Raw genomic sequence first — 24,900 nt, forward strand, 5'->3', positions numbered from 1 at the left:
ATATGCAAAACAAAAAACAAAAACTATATATGTATAAAATAAAATAAAATAGAAACAAAATAAAAATGTAAACACCTGTGAATATCAAGTCCCTTCTTCATCCCTGTACCTTGTGAACATAATTTCCTTATACATCAGTTTGAATTGTCTCATGTTTGGACATTGCTTTAACACCACATTAAGACTGTTCCACAGTTTCACTCCACATATTGAGATGCAGTGTTTTCTCATGTTAGTGCGTACGTTTAGCACCTTTAAATTGTGTTCTCCCCTCAGATTATAACCCCCCTCCCTATCAAAGAACAATTCTTGAATGTTTCTTGGAAGTGCATGACTTTTTGCTTTATACATTAATTGTGCCGTTTTAAATTCCACAAGATCATTTAACTTCAATGTCTTTGACTCCAGAAACAATATGTTAGTGTGATCACGATAACCTGCAATGTGAACTATCCTTATGGCCCTTTATTTCATATTCGACACCGACGGTAGGCTATATATAGCACATTTAGTTATTAATCTTATTAATCTGTAGATGCTTCACCTAGCACCGGGATTTGTGACTGCACAAAATAAGCACCGCTGCGGGAGGATCTTCTCACTGAGAACACACAGCCTGCGTTTAACTTTTTTCTTTCTTTCCCCTCACGATTTATTTAACATGCCCTGGCTGGCTGGCTCGGCGAGGCTCTCTCTCCACTCTGTAGCCTATACCGGCTCTACCAGACCCGGTGTCTGTGAGTGATGATGGGGGCAGTGGCGGGCGAGGTGGCGAGCTTCTCTCACAGTTTTCTGGACAGCTTCGGTCCCTCGCTGGCTCACGGTGGCAAGGTCCGCGTCTCGCCGGAGTCATGGAGTATTATTAGCAGTTTAAAGACAGCGCAACTGTCTTTCCGGTATGTCAAGTATTTGAGCCGTGCCGTTTATTAAAGTCGACGCGTAAATACGCCAATTGGGGGGTAGAGGTGCGTGTTCACCGGCAGAGGGGTCGGCGGACAGGCAGCAGGCTTTTGCCCCGAGCGGGACTCAAGCCGTGAACAGGGAGCTGCAGGAGAGAGCAGTTCAGAACCTTGGACAGCGTGACAAATGCACACATTTCATTGGCTGTCACTCTGTTACACCTATACACGGCTGGCCCGGCAGGGGTAGAGGTGCGTGTTTCTTCTGACTCAAGTGACACTGACACACTTAATTGGAGCGAGGCATTAAATGAACAACATTTTAAAAAAATTTAATAATAATAATAATTATTATTATTGTTTTTACCATGATCTTTGAAATGCGGGACATTGTTCTGTTGCAGCGGGACACGGGACAAGCATCCCATTATCGGGACTGTCCCGCTTCACACCGGACAGGTGGTCACCCTAAACATAATACCTATGATGTAGATTTGATTCCGGAACAATAGCGGGTTCAGGCAAGAAACGGCAACGTCTACAATGGAATCAACGTATACAGCCATACCTAAGCATTTCATGAATTACCCTAGACCGCTCTAAAACCATACTTATATTCACCACGGTATAACACGGGAACGTATGGATGGAAAAATGATCTCTTTTTTGCATCTTGCCTGGAGGAAAGTCAATGTCAAATGACTATAGTATTGTATCCATGGCTATAATATAGAATATAGATTTAGCTCTACAAACAAGGTGACTAACTCCCATCGTTTACAGCGTGGCAATACTACCACAGGATAAGGCTAATCCCCTGCGGTCAATGAGTTAACAATATACAGCACATGTATACTGTCTATTTTATTTTATTTTTATTTTTTTATTATCTTTTTCCCCCCTCCTTTTTTCCGATTTTTCTCCCATCCCACTGTTAGTCGTTATGCCAATTCCCAACCCCCTTCCTGGTTGTTGCGCACTCCCCCCTACTGTTGGTCCGGGAGGCCGGAGACTGTCACATGCTTTCCTCCGACGCATGTGCAGCCAGCCGGCAGCCAGCCTGGCAGCGCAGATTCTCACCGGGAGAGTGTAACGTGTGGAAGGTCACACTACCTCCCTCCAGATCCTACCCTCGCTGTGCAGGCGCCCCGACCGAACTGTAGGGGTCGCTGTCCACAACGCCCAGGACCCACCCATCAGCTTTCCCACCCCTAACACTGCCAATTGTGTTAGTGTGAACGACCAGCCAAGCTGATAGCAACGCAGAGAGCTGGATTCGAACCCAGCGTCTCCAGCGTTGATGGTGAGCGCCTTGCCCACTACACCACCTAGCCGCCCCTTATTTTTATATAACAAGCGGGCAGAAAAGTGGCAATTTTTTTACTTGATACTTTTTTTGCAAACCATAATACTATACTTTATAGCACATGTATGAGCCTGGTCTCTTTTGAAAGATAACATTCTGAGGTTTCTTATACAATAAGGAAAATTCACTTTTAGTGCTAATGAAATAGAGTAACATAGGTCTGAACTTGAGTTGTAGAAAAACTTGTTACTCACTTTTTTCTGTAGTAGTTGCAATATCCAAAAGTATATTTCTCCAAAAAATTGGTATGGCTGAGGAAACACCCTGGGTCCTTAGCCTGAACTCTTGTGTAGTACATATCCAAATTGAGTGATAAAGAGCGATTTTGGTAAAGTGTGAGAAAAGAAAAAGGTCTGCAGGTTTCCATTTTCTCATAGACTCCAATGCATTCCGCGCATTTTTTACTTCCTGTTTTCGCTCGTGACTTTTCATCTAGATCCCTGATTCGCTCATCCCCACGTGGGGTATCATTGGTTACAACCCTGTCCAATAATTTTCGAGATCGCCAAATGATTGACGGAGCCTCAGGAGTCGGGAGTGGTATTCGAAATAATAAAAAGTCACATATTCGGCATGTAACTCGAGAACCTGTGAACGGATTTTGTCGCCTGAAACTGCAATCGACAGGCAACAAATAGGGCTTTAAAAATATGCACACCCAAGGCACTAAAGGTCGCTAAAGTGGCGTGTCACGCCGGTGGGCAAAACGTCCTCAAGAGGGCCCACATGTGGGCCGTTGCATGTTAAGAGTTTATAATCATTGCACATTGCAGTTGTACTGGAAAGATTTGTGATGACAAAGGGGTGAAAAGACCATTTTGAATGAAGTAGCACCATGACAACTGCGTTGTACATTGCGTTGTACATTTATTTTGTAATTTGTCGGTAACAGCTCCGAGAGCTCAAGGCAGCAGAGGAGGTGGGGCTGTTCGATAGTTTCCGCCATCGCCCTGAGAGCCGGCAGACGGTGGGATTTGACATGCATGACGTGTGGAGTGGCCTGCATCTGAAGGAGGGATGTGGCCTGAGGTGACCGTGTCAGAGCAGAAGGAATAGAAAGGGGCCTTCCGAGGAGAGACATCCGGGGTGGTTAATGAGCTGCCTGACTCCACGGGCAACATAGCCGGGGAAAGAGGCAAGTTATAAGTTTCAAGTTTCAAGTTTGTTTTTTATTTGTCAGAACAAAATACAGTATACTTTATCATTAAATGCTTGTTTCTTATGAGCCCCTGAGAGTGTGCTACATACAGTAAAGAGAAAGTAAGTAAAAAAAACTTTGGTACGCAAAGCTGTGCATGAAATGATATTTGGCTGGAGTGTCCCGGTGGTTCACCGAGCTAAGGTGTGTGGTCATTCTCACTGTCATCATTAGTTGGAATCCAGCTTGTGACCTTTGTAGCGGTCACCCCCATCGGGGTGATTTAACTTGCCTAGTTTGTGTGCCGGTAGTGTGGTGGGTTTGCTGGTAACAGCTACCAACAGCTCAAGGCAGCTGAGAAGCTGTTAGGTTGTTTTCGGTCAATGTGCTCAGAGCCCCCTGTGAGGGTCTAATGCGTCCAGACAGCGGTGAGCATTGGTGTGCCCTGGAGTGGCCTGTGTAGAAGGAGAGATGGGGCCTAAAGGGGGCTAGGAGCCGGCTGGACGCCTGTGTGGATAGCAGTGGGTGTCATCCGCTGTCAGGGGCGAGTTGCTAGGTGCCCTTAATATGATCTATGGTAACTGGCACATTGACCCGTTTGTGAATCTACACAATTACCAATCATCACGGGGGGCTTGGAGCTGATTTAGCTGCATTCTTTCCCTACCAGGGGAAGAGAAGGGATGGTGTGGGAATTGAATAGATGAGGCTATCGATGCTGTACTGAATGGTGGTCGCAATGCCTTGTGACCTGGTTTTCTTTCCCCTCTCTGAGACCCCTGGTTCTTAATAACAGCCTTCCTCCCCTCGCGGGTGACAGTATTAGCCACCACTCAGGGAGCAGGGTCGTCTCTGGTCCTGCTCATTCAGGGGGAGGTTAGAGGCGCTCGGAGATATAGATTAGTAGTGTGGGTAAACACTGATAAGAAGTGTCTTTGTGCCTCCGGGGGAATTGCAATCAATCTCAAAGGAATATCCTTCCCTTATTGGTTTGTCCATTATCTACACGCTGAAGGTCTCAAATTCACAGATCCTTGGTTACACAGAATGGCTCCTAGCATGAGGGGACACTGTTTCTGCCAAAACTAAACCGATTGAATGGCTTTTTCTACTAATTAGAAACAGTATAATCCTACCCGTGGACAACATATCGAGTCTTCCAGGGTGATATAATTACACCGTTACTGTCTTCTTTTGATGGAGCGATAAGGAGCGGAGGGATAAAAGGAAATACACCAGATGTGTCATATTCACCTTATATACCCGTTTCTGGTGTCATCTCTTTATTTCCTGTAGCTTATGTTTGTGAAACAAATAGCTAGCTGGTGCAGATATTACCAAACTAAATAAATAATGCATAAATAATGCACAAGCACAAAAATAGCTCATTGTCCTTATAACAAATTATATGTAAAGAAAAATAACAAGAGTTTCAAATGGACAGACTTTGAAGGTTAATATATTCCTTTATAGATACAGTGTGACAAGCTCCTAGGAAGTTGAAAGACAAAACGATGGCAAAAAGATGACAGCATCCTTGTTGCCTAGGAACATGAGGTAAATAGCCTTTAATATAATTACCCCCAAAAACAGCCAATCAGAAAGAGCTGCTGTGGGCGTCTAGAGAAAGGGAGCTCTAAGCTTTATGACCCCAGACACAATGATAGGAATTGTTCTCATTGTCAAAGAGTTATTGGGATTTTTGTGTTTTATCATCACAAGCAATATTACATCTCTATGATGTTACAGTACGTTTGGAAAGAAATGTTTCTTGCATGTTTTTCCTTGTAAGACAGTCAGGCGGTCCAGAGGGGGGAAGCTGCAGTTAATATTGCCAAAAGCTGTCGTTGTCAGAACAGAAGGAATGTTGAGGGTCTTTCTGAAGAAGAGCCACTGGCTGCTCTAGTTGGTGGGCCACCTGACTCTCTGGGGTAACCTACTGTAGCTAGAGATAGAGGTGGATGGTAAAAGTCACCATAAAACAATGTTAGGCTGGAGCATCCTGGTACAGTAGCTCACTAGGCTGAAGCGTGCCACATTCTTTTGATGTCAAATGTTTTAATCCAGCTCATGACCTTTGTCGCATGTCAACCCCCCCCCCCCCCCCCCCCTCCCCAAATTGTCCTGTCATTCTTCCCTGTACACTGTGATAAAAAAGATTAAAGTTGAAATGCTGTGACAAAAAAAAACGAATTAGGGGTGGCACTTCCTCTCTTGACAACCTCTGTGATGCCATTAGCACCTTCACACCTCCGTGTCCTGCTAACTAGCATCTCTTGCAGTATTCCATCATATCATTGTCAAATTATTTGTGATACCTTGGTATAATTACCATAAACAAATGAGACCCATTGGCAGAACAATTTGCAGCCTAATTCTCATGCTAAGACCACATTTCCCATAAACATTGTAGCATAGCTGACGTTGCCATTTGCAGCTGCCTGCATCATGGATTTGTTCTGAAGCTGCAAGGAGAGGGTTAACAACCCTTGCTAACTGTGAAGGTGAAGTTGTTGTTTATTTTTGGCAAAGCAAGCTTTGTTTGGAAAGACCTCCTTTGCGCTGTAAAGCGGTTCAGCAGAACTCCAATGGATCCCAATCAATCAATCAAATGTATTTGTATAGCACATTTAAACATGACACTTGTCAACCAAAGTGCTTCACAGTATAAATACTATTGTCGTTTTGACAAACCTCAGGTGCTTTTTTTCTGCCTATGGTGAAAATTGAACAGTGTTTTCCTTTGCTGTTTACCAGTACTTTGTTCTGTTAAACTACATGTTGAGAAGGTAAGATGCCGCTTTACAGGAGGATTATATGTTTTGTTAACTAGCCTAATAAGCAAATTTGTTAACTAGCCTAATAAGCAAATTAGCCTAATAAGAGCCACGTTGCTAACACTAAAATGACCAGATGTCATTGATCTGATCTGCTGAACCGTTCCAGACTATTTTTGACTAGCGAGAAAGCAGCCGGAATACGTCACCCGTGGGAGGTCTATGAGAGGATACCAATGGACTTGTACATCCTCATCCATTCTTATCAGTCTCATCGTGTTTTTGAGTTCCGATCGGAGACTAACCCTGTCATGGTAGGGACATTGAATAATAAACTGTTTAATAAATTGATGTCAAAATCCTCCACTTAGGGGCTTTAAACATAAGCATGAAATGGACAACATAACATCATAAAAAAACAGCAGACTTTGACTTTGAGATAGGGACGTAGCGAAGGGCACCCAAGAGATCACCTTCCAATTATTGACTAGCACACCATACAGTAATGTACCAACGTTATATCTGGGATGGCAGGGTCATCCGATAAGGATAATGGGAATGTGGCGGAAATTACCTGAAATGGAGGCGAAAGGCTTCTTAACCCAGAGGGCACTTAACATCATGCGGGGGGCTAGCGGCCTGGGTTACGTAACACCAAGTTAATTATGTTACTGTACTGAGGTCATTGCATCCCCCAAGAAGGTGAGTAGCAGCCTACAGTACATTGTGTATTGAGGCTCTAAGGGGGTTAATACATTCCTTGATAATAGACGTTTTTTCTTTTATCGCCTCTGAAAGGGGGTTGGAGGAAGAGAGATGAATACGAAAAGGAAGAGGAACCTTCTTTAATAAAGGTATAATCTGTAGTGCCGTCAAACAGCCACCTCTGAAGTTGCTGGAGCAAGCCACCCCATATCCCCATTCAAATGCAACCCACGCATCAGACCAAAATAAAAAAAAAGGTTAACAAAGTGCAATACAAAGAGGGGCACATTTGCCTAAAGGTCGCTGTTCGACGGCATTACTGATGATACCTATAATGTTGCTTTTATATTATTTGTTTTGTAAATCTTTTAAAACATTTTAAGTACTATACAAATACACAAATAGTATACAAGTATATTACTATTAGGGCGGTTAGGTGGCCGAGCGGAGATTGCGTTCGTCACCAGCCCCGGAGCTGAGCTGGATTTGCCTGTTCGAATCCAGCTCACAGCTCCGGGGTTGTCACCAGCTTGGCTGGCCGTCTGCACTGATACAATTGGCTGTATCAGAGGGTGGGAGAAGCTGGCGGGGTGGGTCCGGGTCGTTGTAAACAGCGACTCCTACAGTTCGGTCGGGGCGCCTGCTAAGCGCGGATTGGACGTGAGGGGGATAGTGTGGTCCTCCCACACGCTACGCCCTCTCAATGAGAATCCGCGCTGCCAGGTGAAAAGAAGCGGTGATTGGCTGGACGTGTGTCGGAGGAAGCACGTGGTAGCCTCCACTCTCCCAGATGATCTGACTGTGGGGGGTAAGTGCGCAGCGACCAGGAAGGGACTGGGAATTGGCATACGACTAACATTGGGATGGGAGAAAATCGGAGGAAAATGGAGGGGGAAAAAGACCAAAAAAAAAAAAAAAAAAAGTATATTACTATTAAATTAGTAGTACAAGTACTATCCCCAGGCCATCAGGCTGCTCAACGAACAGTGAACACTATGCAACAACCATCAAATGCACACAGCACACACATCCACACGCACACACTCACTTTAAACAAACAACACACTGCAGCACCCACTCTCCACACTTTAGATCACCTAAACACACTTTATATTTATTGATAAAGGATTTGCACTACAACTCGTACACCTTACTGTAAATTGTACCTAAATTGTACCTCATCCCATTTCTGCTTTGCACTATATAATATTGTATATTAGTACACTGCATAGTATATTGTATATTAATGGTAACTCAGTTACATCGAACATTGTACATATGTCTATACTGATACTGAACACTGTGACCTCATTTTTACTTCTAATTTTTACTTCTAATTTACATGCTATACTATGTTATTTCATACTTATCTTGTCTAGCACAGTCTCTGGAGCGTAACAGTAAGAAGCATTTTGTATAAAAGTATTCTGTACTTCTATATGACAACTATTAAAGAAACTTAGTAGTAAATGGTGCATTTATATATCACTTTTATCCAAAGCACTTCCTCACAGGAACAGTAGTAGGAGTAGTAGTAGTAGTAGTAGCAGTAGTAGCAGCAGTAGTAGTAGTAGCAGTAGTAGTAGTAGTAGTAGTAGTAGTAGTAGTAGTAGTAGTAGTAGTAGTAGTAGTAGTAGTAGTAGTAGTAGTAGCAGCAGCTGTAGGAGTAGTAGTAGGAGTAGTAGTAGTAGTAGTAGTAGTAGTAGTAGTAGTAGTAGTAGTAGTAGTAGTAGTAGTAGTAGTAGTAGTAGCGGTAGTAGTAGTAGTAGTAGTAGTAGTAGTAGTAGTAGTAGTAGTAGTAGTAGTAGTAGTGGTAGGAGTAGTAGTAGTAGTAGTAGTAGTAGTAGTAGTAGCGGTAGTAGTAGTAGTAGTAGTAGTAGTAGTAGTAGTAGTAGTAGTAGTAGTAGTAGTAGTAGTAGTAGTAGTAGTAGTAGTGGTAGGAGTAGTAGTAGTAGTAGCAGCAGTAGTAGTGGTAGTAGTAGTGGTAGTAGTAGTAGCAGCAGTAGTAGTAGTAGTAGTAGTAGTAGTAGTAGTAGTAGTAGTAGTAGTAGTAGTAGTAGTAGTAGTAGTAGTACTAAGTAGTAGTAGTAGTAGTAGTAGTAGTAGTAGTAGTAGTAGTAGTAGTAGTAGTAGTAGTAGTAGTAGTAGTAGTAGTAGTAGTAGTAGTAGTAGTAGTGGTAGGAGTAGTAGTAGTAGTAGCAGCAGTAGTAGTGGTAGTAGTAGTGGTAGGAGTAGTAGTAGTAGTAGCAGCAGCAGTAGTAGTGGTAGTAGTAGTGGTAGGAGTAGTAGTAGTAGTAGCAGCAGCAGTAGTAGTGGTAGTAGTAGTAGTAGCAGCAGCAGTAGTAGTGGTAGTAGTAGTAGTAGGGCCTAAAAGAACAAATTGTTTGTTTCCGGTTGCCGACCGACCCTGCCGATTTAGGTGCGACCCAATTTATTTTATGAGTAAAAATATATATATATATATATATTTTTTAGAATAAAGTTTCATAGAAATCTTAGTCAAACCTTTAGTATTATGGATATTAAACATGCTGGCAGAGTACATGCATCCATGTTGTTGTGAACATTTTAATTAAATAAAGAAATTCCCTATCCATAGTCGCAGTGGGAAAGAATAAAATAAAAAATGTATATAATATATAATTATATAATAATAATAATAATAATAATAATAATAATAATAATAATAATAATAATAATAATAATAATAATAATAATAATAATAATAATAATAATAATAATAATAATAATAATAATAATAATAATAATAATAATAATAATAATAATAATAATAATAATAATAATAATAATAATAATAATAATAATAATAATAATAATAATGCCACTTACCCACGATTTCACTGGACTCTTTGTTGTATAGTTTTTTGTTCCAGTAGAGCATCCGTAGGAAAGGGAAGGAGGTCAACAGAACAAGACAAATCCCAGGGAACATGTATCCTGTGAAGCCAGCGAAATCAATGCCCTGCAAGACACAGAACATTGCGTGGTTACCGTACAATTCATTTTGGTTTAAAAAATTATTATTATTATTATTATTATAATAATAGTACTTGGACTTTAAATGCAGGCACTTGCATACATCTTCTTCAAATGTAGTCTACAAACATCTACTTCAAATAAATAGACTTTCAGGTTTATCATGAGCTGTACTGTACTGTACCCATTCTGCAATCTGTTAATAAAGTTTTCAATCAATCAATCAATCAATCAAGGCATGCAGTGCTACGCTACGCTGTACGCTCGCGTAGCATACTGTCAGCCCTGTGAAGTAGTGACGAGACCAGTCATCTTTTCGGAGGCCATCTATTATGGAGTACAGCTGTTCATTGTCTGCACAACTAAATACTTCCCTTGTGAGAACCAGACCGATGTCTTTTTAGAGAAAGAAAATAACAGAGAGAGACGGATGTATCCTATTATTCACCTGTGTCATGGGCTTGGTGAAGAATAGCGGCGGTCGTAGTAACAGTGGCCCTGTAATCTATACAGGTACATAGCTGGCCCTGGGAAGTGACATGAAGTAGGCTAAGCAGCCTGTGTGGTAATTGCATCCTTTTTGTAACTCAGCTCCACCAGGCTTAAGTGTGGCATAGACCCATGTCTTATTCCCCGCAGCAGGGGGTGTGGAAATAGCTACTTATGGCAGGTGTAACTGAGGGGTACAATTCCCTGACTGTATTGTTAGATATGATACTTACTACCACTACCTCTTGTACTTTAGACTCTGGCCACCCAGTACTAGGTATAAATAATTATGATAAACACTCCCACCTGATGAAACGGATCCAACACAAATGTACCAAGTCGAAAGTCTGCGTTTAATAATAATACATAGCAAAAGGTATGTACAACGATCACTTAATTACATTTATGATTTGAAATAGTGTGCACTTTTATGGCAAATGAGTATTCGTAGGTAGATCAATATCGAATGTCCAATCTCTGATTGCGCAGGAAGCAAATATACAACCTGGAATATTTAGGGAACAATAGCAATGATACTTGAATGATTATATAGCTGGATACACTAGGGGAAGGTTCCGACTGCTTGTAGGACAGCTGGAGGGGGGGGGGTAGAGTCTGGCTGTATCCCGTCTGGCCGAGGGTATCCTGGGAGAGCCCACAGTCGTGCGACCCGGTGCCCAGCGATCCTCGATCCACAGATGAAAGCAGTTGGACTCTCTGTGGCCGGCGTCCTCCGGTCCACGATGGAGAGACGTGAGGCGACCTCGTCGTGTAGAGCGTCTTCTCACCTGTCGTCCTCTCCGGGGGGGGTATTTCCAACACACCGCAGTGTTGGCCTTTATCCATAGAATAATCAAAGTACTCAAAGCATAATCCAAGCCGGGGAAGGCTAGCCGTCGTCGGTAGAATAATCCAATATACAGGTCCACTCGCTCTTTGGCCTGGAGCTCCTCGGGTGCAGCTTCACGTGGGGTCAACCACCCTGGATAAGCGTCCAGCTGATGCCCGAAACGATGGGGGGTGCTGATTACTATAGAACTCTTACCGCACGAGGCACTACATATGAATAGACTATTATTAGCTTAATAGAATACGTCCAACTCGACGATATAGTGCCAAATATGACTATTCAAATATTAATATACACAATGTCTCAATGCCGATACTGGGCCGAATTGGCCTTACTGCCCACACGTGGTTCGCGGGGAGGCTTTTGCGTCTGTCACTCTGTTGGAGGGTAAGGAACTGGACTAAAAGAAAGCTCTACTTTAATAGCGCAGTATATATACGCACTATGAACAAATAGTACCATTAGTGGTGCGGTAGACATATTCCTACGCGGAACTAGGACTTGTCCATACATGTTGAGCGGTACGATTGAACCTGGTCTGAGGGGTATGGCGACCTGGCACCAAGGTCTCGTCCAATGGTAGAATGGAGACTATTATGGGATGTTCAGTAGACTAGAAGGGATATTCAATGCATATTGTACAAGGAATATACAAGGGATATCAGGGGATATACAAATACAATTAAATATATATATATAAATAAATATATATATTCGGTTTAATCTGATCCTTCAGAACAGCCGCCCCCTAATTGGTCCCAACCCAATTAGTTAAGCAGAGACAGATTAACCGCACTGTCTACCACTCAAGGGTTCGCTGTAAGGGTCAGTCAACTCACAAAGTCATAGGGTCATGGTCATCATCGATTGTGTCTGGGAGTCGGGGCAGTTCTATGAGCCTCGCCACAGGACGGGTGTAAATGCGCCCCTGGACGAGTACTTCAGCTGCTCGGACCTTGCCATCGGCACCGGTGATCACTTTGCTTACGCGGCCAGCCGGCCACATAGCTCTGGGTAGTGACTGGTCAATAATCATGACGACTGTTCCTTCCGTCAAATTGTATCTCTCTTTTACCCACTTCTGGCGGGTCTGTAGAGACGGTAGGTAGTGCAGTAGGAAACTGCTCCAAAACTTGTCGGCTAATACTTGGCTGTACCTCCACATTCGTCGGCCGTTCGCTTCTTCAGGCCGGTACATTGTCTGGGGTAACGCGGGATCTAGCCGCCCCATCAGGAGGGTGTTGGGGGTGACTGGGTCGACATCTGCTACATCACTGGAGACGTAACCGAGGGGCTTGGAGTTCAATACTCCCTCAATCTCCGTGAGGACTGTCATTAGGACTTCTTCCGCCACAGTCTGGGCCCCAAGTACTGCGTACAGGGCTGTCTTTATAGAACGTACTTCTCGTTCCCAAGTTCCACCGAAGTGGGGTGCGTTTGGGGGGTTGAATTGGAAGTCAATCTGGGCTGGAGCGAGGTGGGTCTTAAGTTCTGGGCCCATAGCTTGGAAGCTCTCCCTCAGCTCTCTTTCTCCGCCTTTGAAGTTTGTCCCGTGATCGGACAATAATGTAGACGGTTTTCCTTTCCGTGATGTGAATCTTCGGAAGGCCATAAGGAATGAGTCTGCGCTCATGGTCGGAAGGAGCTCGATATGTATCGCTCTGGTGGTCATGCATTTGAATACAATACCCCACCGCTTCTCGGTGCCTCTTCCTTTCTTTATGTGCAGCGGGCCAAAACAGTCCATGCCTGTTGAGTGGAATGGCTTGTCGCAGAGTCGGAGGCGACATGGAGGTAGGTCAGCCATCCGTGGTATGCTGGGCTGCGCGCGCCACTTTCGGCAGTCTAGACAGGTTCGCTGGAAGCGTCGCACCGCCTCTCTTCCTTGAAGTATCCAGTAACGACGTCTGATTTCCGCGAAGACTCTCTCTGCTCCTGCGTGGTGTACATCCTCGTCGTATTTCTTTATAATCAGCTCTGTGACCTTGTGTCGGCTGTTCAATACGATCGGGTACTTAATGTCATCCGGTAAATTGGGGGCTCTCCGCAGGCGACCACCCACTCTGATGAGGGTATGTGTGTCACTCTCGGGGGCCAGATGAATCAATCTGCTGTCTGATGGGACGGGCTTTCCTCCCTGTAGACAGTCTAGTTCATCGGGGAACGAGTCTCTCTGGGCTCGTTGCAGTAGAAGCAGTTCTGCTTCCTCGTAGTCAGCTGCTGACATATCAGCGGGGGACTTAATCTCTGGGTGGTGCCGCAGGAATGTCCGTTGCTGCGCACTCTCTATGGTAATGCAATCATCTATGTTGGGGTCTGCGGAGACAACAGTGCTCAATCCACAGAACATGGGTTTCTTATTCTCAGCCTCCTCGTCACTTGCTTCCCTCGGGGTGGGCGTGGGCCAATCTCCTTCCGGGAGCTTGAGGAATGCTGGTCCGTCACTGTAGATGTTATGACGGGTTAAGTCATCTAGGGACATTCCCCGGGTGATGACGTCAGCTGGGTTGTGTTTTGTATCAACATAGCGCCAGTTTGCTTCTCCGGTTAACTCTCCGGTTAACTCTTGAATCTCAGTGACTCTGACTCCCACGAAGACTTTGTATTTGCATGAATCCGATTTGATCCAGGCGAGTACTGTCGTGGAATCTGACCACAGGATTGTTCTATGCACCGGAATGGTGAGCTCACGTTGGATGAGCGTGGCTAGATGCGCTCCTGCGAGGGCTGCGCAGAGCTCTAGACGTGGGATAGACTGTTGCTTGCGTGGGGCTATTCTCGAGCGGGCGAGGATGAATGCTGTGTAGATCTCTCCCCCCTCTTCTTGGGCCCGCAAGTAGGCTACTGATCCGTAGGCGACCTCGGAGGCGTCACTGAAGACGTGTAAATCCATTTTACATGTCTCTGGCCTCACCGTGGGTGGGAAGTAGCTTCGGCGTATATTAACGCCTGGGAGTGAGTGGAGTTCCATCTCCCACTCTCTCCAGGTGGATGCAAGGTGTGCGGGAATGGGGTCGTCCCAGCCCTGGTCCTTGTCCCACAATGCTCGTACAATCATCTTTGCCCTGGTGGTGTACGGTAGTATACATCCTAACGGGTCATATTGTCGGGCGAGTGTTCTGTACACACTCCGTCTGGTGGTCGGTATTGCCGTCGACCTTCCCTGCTCCGTGGTCAGGGGTTTGTGTCTATAGTGGAGCGAATCTGTTTTGAAGCGCCACACTAGTCCTAGTGTCATCTCTTGGGCTTCTCCTGGGATTGTGGCCATCCAGGTCTCACTGCTCGCTGCCTTGTCCTCGGAGGAGAGGCTGCGCAGTACGTGCGGATCGCTGCTGGCCCACTGCCTGAGATCAAAGCCGCCTTTGATCAGAGAGGCGCGGAGTTTAAGTAGGAGAGCCTCGGCTTCTTCCTGGGTCGAAACGCTTTGTAGACAGTTATCTACGTAGAAGCTGTTCTTCACACTGTGTCGGACCTCTTCGTCCGCTGCTGGGTCCTCTGCGACATGTCTCTGTAGTGCAAATGTAGCACAGCATGGGCTGCATGTAGTTCCGAAAGGGAGGACTTCCCATTGGTAGATGGCTGGGTGCTCATCTCCTGGCCTCTCTCTCCATAGGAACCGCAACAGGGGCTTGTCCTCCTCTACTAATCTCACCTGCAGGAACATCCCTTTGATATCCCCGCTGATAGCCACCTTGTCCTGGCGGAAGCGGAGTAGTACGCCTAGTAGGGAGGGGCCGAGTGTAGGACCGGGCAATAGCTCTTTATTCAGATTTTGGGATCCGATCTGGTAGCTGCAGTTAAACACGATGCGGTCTTTGCCGTTGTGATGAACCTTGTGGTGGGGCACGTACCACGATTCAGTCGTCTGGTCGGCCTCTTTAATGTCAATCTTTGTGACGTGTCCCGCTGTGATGAGCTTCTCAATCTCAGCGCGGTATACACTTTCTTGGGCGGGGTCCTTGGCTGAGCGCCGCTCTGTGTTTAGTAGGTACCGCTCTGTGGCGTCTTTCTTTGCGTGAAAGGTAGGCATCCCTTCCCGCCGCAGGAGTGGCGTGGCGTATCTCAACACGCCGCTGACTGGGACTCTCTTTGTTCCCGTCTCGAGGAGGTTAATGGCGTAGATGTCGTCTTTAGAGCGAATGTCTTTCTTTTCGTTCTTAAAGGGCATTTGTTCTAAGGTCCATAGCCTCTCTACATGCTGCAGGAGTGCGGTGTCTCCCTCTGTGACTCGGGAGTGGAGACAGCTAGTGGCTGTGGTTCGGTTGAGAGATTTGGCGAGTGGGCCTTGGAGAGTCCATCCTAGGCGGGTCTCGACTGCTGCAGGACAGCCTCTGGGTCCGGTATGAACCCGGTCTATCGGGACAATGAGGTCTGCATGGTCGGAGCCTATCAACAGTGTCGGGGTAGCACCGTCTATGAGTGGGATCGGTAGCTTGCGTAGATGTACATATTTCTCCATCAGCTTGGCTACGGGGTATGTGTACCGCGAGAGTCCTATTTCTTGGCTGGTGAAAGCGTCTGTAATCCTGTACCGTCGCTCGGGCTGGCCGCTTGCTGCGATAGAGAATGAGACATTCTCGCCCTTTATCGTTTTCAAATCTCTTCTTATTGTCCGAATTGTCATTTGGTTTTCGCTCCCCCGCAGCCCTAGCTGGGCCGCAGCGGACGCGAGCAGAAGGGTCTTCTCTGACCCGTCATCAAGGACGGCGTAAGTGTCCATGACTTTATTCTGGTAGCTCAATGTCACACGGACTACCTTTAAGAGCACTCTGGCTCCGCTGCTGCTGGCGGGGTCGATGTACATGACGCTTGCTTTGCTGCTTGATGGTGCGGGTGGAGGCCGCCGTCTGTTACTGTCGTGGAGTATGTCCAGATGGGCTCCATCGCACCGACTGCACTTTTTCTTTAAGCGGCATTCGGCTGCCATGTGTGATCGCGCACAGCGAAAACAGCGTCTGTTGGACTTTATCCATTGACTCGCTTCCTCCGCATTCATCTTGGGGAATGAGTCACATTGTGACAGCCAGTGTTCTTTCTCACAGTAGGGGCACACTATCTTCCACTTCTCCTTTCTTGAGGGGGTACTGTGGCTCCTACTGCTTGGCACTGACTCCGATTGGTGCATGACAGTCACCGATCTTCTTCCATCATTTAGTCTCCTGGTTCCTTCTCTGGAGCCAGGGGTGCTCCGTCCGAATGTATCTAGCCGTAAGCTGCTGACTTCTCTCGCCAGGAAGTCGGCTAGATCGAGGAGGTTCGGTTCGGGGCCATTAGGGTCTCGGTGGTCTCTCTGCCGCCTAAAGCGCTCCTGTCGGGCGGGCGGTAGCTTCTCCAAGATCCTTTCTACATTTGAGTTGGCGTATAGTTCATGCCTACCCTTTTCCCTCTGCGCTCCCAGCATCCCTACCAGGGACTGCACTCTGATGGACAGGTCGTCCAGTGCTCGATTGTCTGTTGCTGGGGGTAGGCGGTCGATGTGCCTGATCTCCTGGATCACGTAATCCCATATACGTCCATATCTCTGGTCCAACGCTACCAGCGCTGCGGTGTATGGGGTCGTGGAAGTGGCGTAGGCGAGCGCTATGTTGTGCGCGCGGGGTACCTTTAAATGCTTCAGTAGTATCGCGTATTTATGGCGTTCATCAATGACATCCACCAACATTGTCTCCAGACACATGCGGAGCTCCGTATACTGGGCCCGGTTCTCCTGGGTGAAGTCTGGTACCATAGGTGTGCCAATGTATGACGCGGATTGTTGATACATCGGCGAGCGTTGGGGGAGAGGCCTCCTAGGCGAGTCTCCTCCTGCTCCTTGGCGTGGGCTGGTACCGGCTGTGTACCATGGCCCGCTGGCCCAGGTGCTGTTCCTCGGTGCGGGTCGTGCGTCGTGCTCACCCGTGAATAGCGTCGGGGGTCTGTAGCGCAGCTCCGCGGGGGTATAGCCTGGGCTGTACTGGACCTCCTGGTCCGGTAGAGTACTGTGCTGTCGTCGGGCGTGGTTCTCCTCCTCTTCCTCTTCATCTTCCGTTAGGTCATCCAGGGCTTGTAGTCTCTGATTTAGCCTCTCCGCAGTGTATGCTGCTCCTTCCCGGTGGCTGGGTCTCGCTTGGACCGGTTGGGGAAGGGGGTCTGCGGGGGGTATAGACCTCGTCTGTTGGTCAAGTTCAGGGTCGCTTACTCGGCTAGGGGATGCCGCCCTGGAGTGATGTCTAGACGAGTTCCTGGAGCCTCTGGTGGAGGGAGGGGGTGTTGTCCTTCTGATCAGCTGTTCTATTAGTTGCGCTTGTGCTCTGTCGCGCTCGGCTTCGCGCTTGGTGAGATCCGATTCTCTCTGGGCACCGGTGGCGGCGCGCTGGGCGTCGGCCCGGTCTCTTGCCATATTCTCTTCCATCTGAATGCGTCTTATTTCCAGGCGTATGTGCTCTTCTTCGCTCCGTTGCTGTATCTGCAATCGATCGCGTTCACCCTGGAGTCTATCGCGTTCAGTAGAGGCTTTCAGGCTGACGAGGAATGCCTGCTGTAGTGTCCTCTCTGCCTCGCTGGGAGAAGACGGTTGTATAGGGGAGCCGTCCCTTGGGGTACTCCGTGCGGAGTCTTGGAGCTCTATCTCCACGGTGCTCTCCTCATCTTCTTCCGTGCCGAGTTCTCTCTCGGTAGTGTTGTCTTCCTCCCGGGACTCGTCGGGGACTACTTCTTCGGTATTGGCGGGGTGTAAAGTCATGTCTGGTTCCCCCTGGTCCCCACCGTGAGCTGGGTCAGTTACGTTAGAACCCATAGGGGCCTCTATGGTCGGGGTAGCCTGGTCGTTAGGGTTAGACATAATTTTACTTTCTAGTTTTACCGCGTTTGCTGTTGGTAGAAGACTAGGTTGTTGACTGACAGCGTAAGCCTCTAGGTACTGAGGGAGCTGTCGTTTGCGCCGCGGGCGTTGTTGGTTAGGAGGATCGTTTCGTGGAGTGTTCATCATAGGCCATTTTAATATTAATAACACTATATTAATATTACACTGATTACCATCCGGCTCGAAGGACCAATTGTAACTGAGGGGTACAATTCCCTGACTGTATTGTTAGATATGATACTTACTACCACTACCTCTTGTACTTTAGACTCTGGCCACCCAGTACTAGGTATAAATAATTATGATAAACACTCCCACCTGATGAAACGGATCCAACACAAATGTACCAAGTCGAAAGTCTGCGTTTAATAATAATACATAGCAAAAGGTATGTACAACGATCACTTAATTACATTTATGATTTGAAATAGTGTGCACTTTTATGGCAAATGAGTATTCGTAGGTAGATCAATATCGAATGTCCAATCTCTGATTGCGCAGGAAGCAAATATACAACCTGGAATATTTAGGGAACAATAGCAATGATACTTGAATGATTATATAGCTGGATACACTAGGGGAAGGTTCCGACTGCTTGTAGGACAGCTGGAGGGGGGGGGGTAGAGTCTGGCTGTATCCCGTCTGGCCGAGGGTATCCTGGGAGAGCCCACAGTCGTGCGACCCGGTGCCCAGCGATCCTCGATCCACAGATGAAAGCAGTTGGACTCTCTGTGGCCGGCGTCCTCCGGTCCACGATGGAGAGACGTGAGGCGACCTCGTCGTGTAGAGCGTCTTCTCACCTGTCGTCCTCTCCGGGGGGGGTATTTCCAACACACCGCAGTGTTGGCCTTTATCCATAGAATAATCAAAGTACTCAAAGCATAATCCAAGCCGGGGAAGGCTAGCCGTCGTCGGTAGAATAATCCAATATACAGGTCCACTCGCTCTTTGGCCTGGAGCTCCTCGGGTGCAGCTTCACGTGGGGTCAACCACCCTGGATAAGCGTCCAGCTGATGCCCGAAACGATGGGGGGTGCTGATTACTATAGAACTCTTACCGCACGAGGCACTACATATGAATAGACTATTATTAGCTTAATAGAATACGTCCAACTCGACGATATAGTGCCAAATATGACTATTCAAATATTAATATACACAATGTCTCAATGCCGATACTGGGCCGAATTGGCCTTACTGCCCACACGTGGTTCGCGGGGAGGCTTTTGCGTCTGTCACTCTGTTGGAGGGTAAGGAACTGAACTAAAAGAAAGCTCTACTTTAATAGCGCAGTATATATACGCACTATGAACAAATAGTACCATTAGTGGTGCGGTAGACATATTCCTACGCGGAACTACGACTTGTCCATACATGTTGAGCGGTACGATTGAACCTGGTCTGAGGGGTATGGCGACCTGGCACCAAGGTCTCGTCCAATGGTAGAATGGAGACTATTATGGGATGTTCAGTAGACTAGAAGGGATATTCAATGCATATTGTACAAGGAATATACAAGGGATATCAGGGGATATACAAATACAATTAAATATATATATATAAATAAATATATATATTCGGTTTAATCTGATCCTTCAGAACAGCAGGTGTTGTCCTCGGATATCACACCGCAAATCATTTAACACCCTCGCACAAAGCAATATGATTGAAAGTGTGCTTGCTGTATGATGTCATCCAGCCAAACTGTTATTTACAAATAAATACCATTCAAGAAAAAAAGGCAAGACATTTTCGCATTTCCGCAAGGACCAATCTGTTCTTGTCAACAGTATGAACAACTATGGGCACTTACAGTAATAAAAGTGGAGAACAGTGACCTCTACAGGATACACCATGTAGCTGCAGCATGATAAGGGGCGGAGACAGAAGGCAGGAGGGTAAGAATGAGATAAGCTATAATACCAAGAGAATCCTGAGCAGAGAATGCACTTTTATTTGTTCAAAAGAAAATGTATGACCCAAGCAAAAATACACTAAAATATGTTCCACTGTTGATGTATATATAGACTCTACATTATGCTTGTATGTGTATCACCAGTGGAATATATTACATACACACACACACACACACACACACACACACACACACACACACACACACACACACACACACACACACACACACACACACACACACACACACACACACACACACACACACACACACACACACACACACACACACACACACACACACACACACAGGGGTGTAAAAAAGTGAAAGTATGGGTACCGTCTCAAAATATTACTCAAGTAAAAGTCAGAGTATCTGGCTAAAAACACACTTGAGTAAAAGTTAAAAAGTTTCTACTTTTAAATGTACTTAGGTACTAAAAAATAAAAGTTAAAACCTTTTTTCTGACTGTCTATTCTTCTGATAGCAGGTGTTTAATCAATGATCCCCGCTTTCTAGTCTTGCACAAGGACCAATCAGCATGGGTATGGGCGGGTTAATTTTCCATTGATGGGGATTTGATTGGCTGTTTTTAAATAAAGTGCGGCCGCAGGATTAATAACGTTAACGTTAGTTCGGCCAGAGAAACAAATATACTTTTTGCATTTTAAATGTAAGGAGTCAAAAGTATGTATTTTTTCTCTGAAATGTAATTGAGTAAAAGTACAAGTATACAAACCTAATAATACTCAAGTAAAGTACAAATCCCCAAAAACTGTACTTAAGTATTGTAACGAAGTACAATTACTCAAGTACTTTACACCCCTGCACACACATATGTACATAACAAGCACACAAGGCTAAACCCAAACAATACCAATGCCCTCTGCCTCAAATAACAGCTCACATGTTAATGGTGACCATGACCACCAGACCACATCCATCAAAGTACATCATTAATGGAGCGGTAGATTTAGTGCAAAGGTTCCCTATATGATTCCATAACACATAATGATCTCAATGCATGGCTACACGTGTCTCTCTCTCCACATAATAGAGCCTCCAGGCTCCACCTGAACAATACTCTTATAATTGCTACTCTCAGTCTGACGTGACCATGTTGTTAGGGTGACGCCAGCTAGTAGCTGCTGATGCAAACTCAGTGTAAATGAACTCATTCTCTCCCTCCCTCACGTACTCTCTCTCTCTCTCTCTCTTTCTATATCTGTCTCTGTCTGTCTGTCTGTCTGTCTGTCTGTCTGTCTGTCTGTCTGTCTGTCTGTCTGTCTGTCTGTCTGTCTCTCTCTCTCTCTCTCTCTCTCTCTCTCTCTCTCTCTCTCTCTCTCTCTCTCTCTCTCTCTCTCTCTCTCTCTCTCTCTGTGTCTGTCTCTCTCTCTCTCTCTTTCTCTCTCTCTTTCTCTCTCTCTGTCTCTCTCTCGTTCTCTCTCTGTCCCTCTCTCTCGTTCTCTCTCTCTCGTTCTCTCTCTCTCACATAATGTTTTTCATGCCCCATTTAGTTGTCATAAACAAACCATGTAAACAGCTAGAATAAATCTAGCTCTATGAATTCAACAGCATGTTGTACATGTCTATTTGCTGCAGTAAGATATGAATCCCGGGATACCCAGGACCAGTTGATTTTGCAACAATTACACGGACACTTGGAAGAGGAGTCACAGAAGAGACCCTCCCACCCCCCTGCCCGGCCCCACCCCTTCCTACCCCTACAGCCTCACAGCTGGGCCGCCCCCCTACTCTGCCCCCTAAATCCTCTCACGACACAAGCAGGCAAGCAAACAAACAGATCAACAAACACAAATACACACAAGCTGTCCTTATCAGGGCCCAGCCAAGACAAACTGGACAGTGAGTCTGTGACGGTCGGGGGGGTCGCGGGGGGCAGGGGGGGGGCGGGGGGGAGTTGGACAGTTGGGTGCTCAAACAGCAGGAGTCTCTGCGTTCAGCTAGCCACAGAGAGGCAGGAACGCCGCACAAAGTCCACAGACGCCACGTTGTAATGCCGTGCTGCGCCCCGGCGGTCTAAGATGGAGCGAAGGCTGCGTGTGAAGAGAGGAGAGACCACGTTGCCCTTTTCAGAAGAACCGATTTAGACGGCTCTGTTTAACTCAACAATTAATGTCCCTGCCATTGTAATGCTGTCATCCATCACCATGTGGGTAATGTCATCTTGTAAGGAAAACTTGGATAGCGGCACGTGGTGTAGTAACACTGTAGACTCACAGCAAGAAGGCCATGGGTTCAATTCCCACTTGGGGACCAGGTTGCCAGGTTCCCAGGTGTGGAGGGCCTTTCTGGGTGGAGTTTACATGTTCTCACCCTGCTCGCAAGGAAAAACATGCAGAACAGATCGCTAACTGTCGTGTTCCTGACAAAGACGGACAGGAGCACTTGGATTGGTGAGGGACAACACGATGGGTCAAGCACAGAGAGGCATTTCATTGCATGTATATGTGTGTTCCTGTGTTCATCTGCATGACAAATAAAGACTTCTTCTAAATGGACTTTAGGGGGGTAATGGAAAAATTATGAGATGAAATAATGCAGGAGTGCTCTGCGCAATCGTCTTTATTTATTGTAGACTCAACCCACTGTCAATTACACATAAACACATGAAGGAAGCTCTCGGCCACTGTCATTGGACCTGGGTTTGGGGCGGTGAAACTTAAAGGGCATGGAAAGGGGACTTCGGCGATGACGCACATCACCCCCGGTCTGGTGGCGCAAATACCTCCTGTTGTTACAGGGGCCTTAAATTGAGATTAAAGGCATCCTGGATACTTCACACATCACAAGGAAAGGCCTCAAAGTGTTCTTGGGGTTGCATGGTTTCCCACCTCATTGCATCAGGGCTGACGACGTGAGTTCAATCACAGAGATGGACCTTTATCCAGAAGGCAAAGGATCCATGCCATTCCAGTCACAGAGGAGTAGCACCACACCAATATTGGATGGTTTCTTGGTGTGGGCAAGATATTGCAGGGTGAAATTATAGGGGAAGTATTATTCTATAAAGGAATTAGACTTAGGGTTGACAACTGTCCCATATTAGCCAGGACATCCAGGATTTATTAGGCTAATTTGGTTTGTCCCATATGGGACTTCCCTTATTATTGATTGCCAAATTCTCTGTGATAAGGATAGGAGGAGACAAGACGAGATGAGACGAGAGACGAGAGTGGAGTGGAGTGGAGAGGAGAGGAGAGGAGAGGAGAGGAGAGGAGAGGAGAGGAGAGGAGAGGAGAGGAGAGGAGAGGAGAGGAGAGGAGAGGAGAGGAGAGGAGAGGAGAGGAGAGGAGAGGAGAGGAGAGGAGAGGAGAGGGGAGTGGAGTGGAGTGGACAGGATAGCGTGGTGTTATTTCAGAACCATGGACAGCACTAGTATTTGGTATATATAATACTCTCTTGTAAGGACGTAATGTGACCCTTATTTCAGCTTGCCACAAGCCTCCAGGAAACTAAATGTCAAGATGGATCTTCCAAATGTTTATTTCACAGATACAGTATGTGTCCTTGCATATTCCTGTCAAATGATGCCGTTTGCGATAACATTGCTGATTTTGAGTGATTGATTACAAAAGGAACGATAACTTTGAGAGACCTATCATATGATTGTTCAGTTCAGACCATTGTTATGATCAAGTTGGTAAATGGTCTACCACCTCTGGTTTTACCTGTTAAGATTGAACAAGGCACATACAACAGAAAGTTAATGTTCCATGGACTTATTTTTCAGTGAAGAACCCAGGCAGGGTTATTTGGTGTTATTTCATGTCTGAGAAATACTTTACTGCCATTATTTATTTTAGTTTACTGCCATATCTATCATCTCACTGCCACTTTACTGCCACTATTGTATTCTACTGCCATTATTTATCAGTTATAATTACTATGTACCACTGCTGCTAAAAAAGATTTGCACTAAGTTCTCTTTTACCTCCTATATTTATTTCAATCATACATAAAAAAAAATTGCCACTGAACTGTATATATAGTCCTGTATAGTGTATGTACATTGTGTTTTTATATACACCGTGGGAAGGGGGAAACAAAATTTCACTTCTCTGTATGTCTTGCACATTATGAGAAGCGACAATAAAGCTGACTTTGAATTTGACTTTTTGACTTTGAGAGAGGCTGTTGGAGGTGCCAGCACAGCAGAACACACACCCCAAAAATGTGGTGTCTCCTTCAGGTCACCTTCTGTCCCTTATTTGTTAGTGATAAAGTTGGCAACCCTGATTAGACTTGACCTGTTGATGGAGGGATGGAATCCTCACTGCTGTGTACATTGGTCCTCGAACAGACTTACCATAAAGTTACAAACTAATTTCTTCGTAACTCCACTTACGAACTGATTTTGGCATTCACGAACGGATTCTTATCTGGGATTCGTTCTTAGCTAAGAACAGGATTTACGAACACCTGTCAGTGTTTACGCATTCCTGAATCCCGGCGGGGATCTTTCTTAACACTTTCTGTGCCAACCCCGAGATTTCTCTGGTTATGTCGCCAGTGGTTGACCGCCAAAAGCCGAGATTTCTCTGGTTTTCATCGTTTTTTCTTTTATTCGATTTTTTTAATTCTATGCTGTCTCACGGACCTCAGTGTATCATTGGGACTCATTCTGAGAAGCAGAGAGTGCAATACCGGCCGAATCCTGCTAGGTGGCCTACCCTTTGAAACCTTATTTCACACTGTGTGTTACATCGTATATGGTCCGGGCTGAGAATTTAGACCAAGCCAAGAAAAATCGCTTCATCCGAGCACTTTGAAACGCGTTCAGCACACTCCAGGCATATCTTGTGCCACTTCATATCAGGGACCCGATGGACATCAATACTGGAAATTTGCAATCAGACAATTGGAATATTATTTTTGGAATAACCCCGATCAAAGGTAAGGA

The 24,900-nt window shown here is 45.9% G+C and overlaps 1 protein-coding gene across 1 annotated transcript in view; it reads right to left on the reverse strand.

Annotated features, from left to right (window-relative positions):
* Positions 1 to 24,900, reverse strand: part of oca2 (oculocutaneous albinism II) — a gene marked incomplete at its 5' end in the record, with an annotated part of 177,527 nt that overhangs the window by 93,312 nt on the left and 59,315 nt on the right. The window contains one exon of the mRNA XM_084308397.1: positions 9,736 to 9,868. Coding sequence (XP_084164523.1) covers positions 9,736 to 9,868 — 133 coding nt within the window. The remainder of the gene's footprint in view (positions 1 to 9,735; positions 9,869 to 24,900) is intronic.

The sequence above is a fragment of the Notolepis coatsorum genome (assembly GCF_963971535.1).
Source record: "Notolepis coatsorum genome assembly, chromosome: 2".
Taxonomy (NCBI): domain Eukaryota; kingdom Metazoa; phylum Chordata; class Actinopteri; order Aulopiformes; family Paralepididae; genus Notolepis; species Notolepis coatsorum.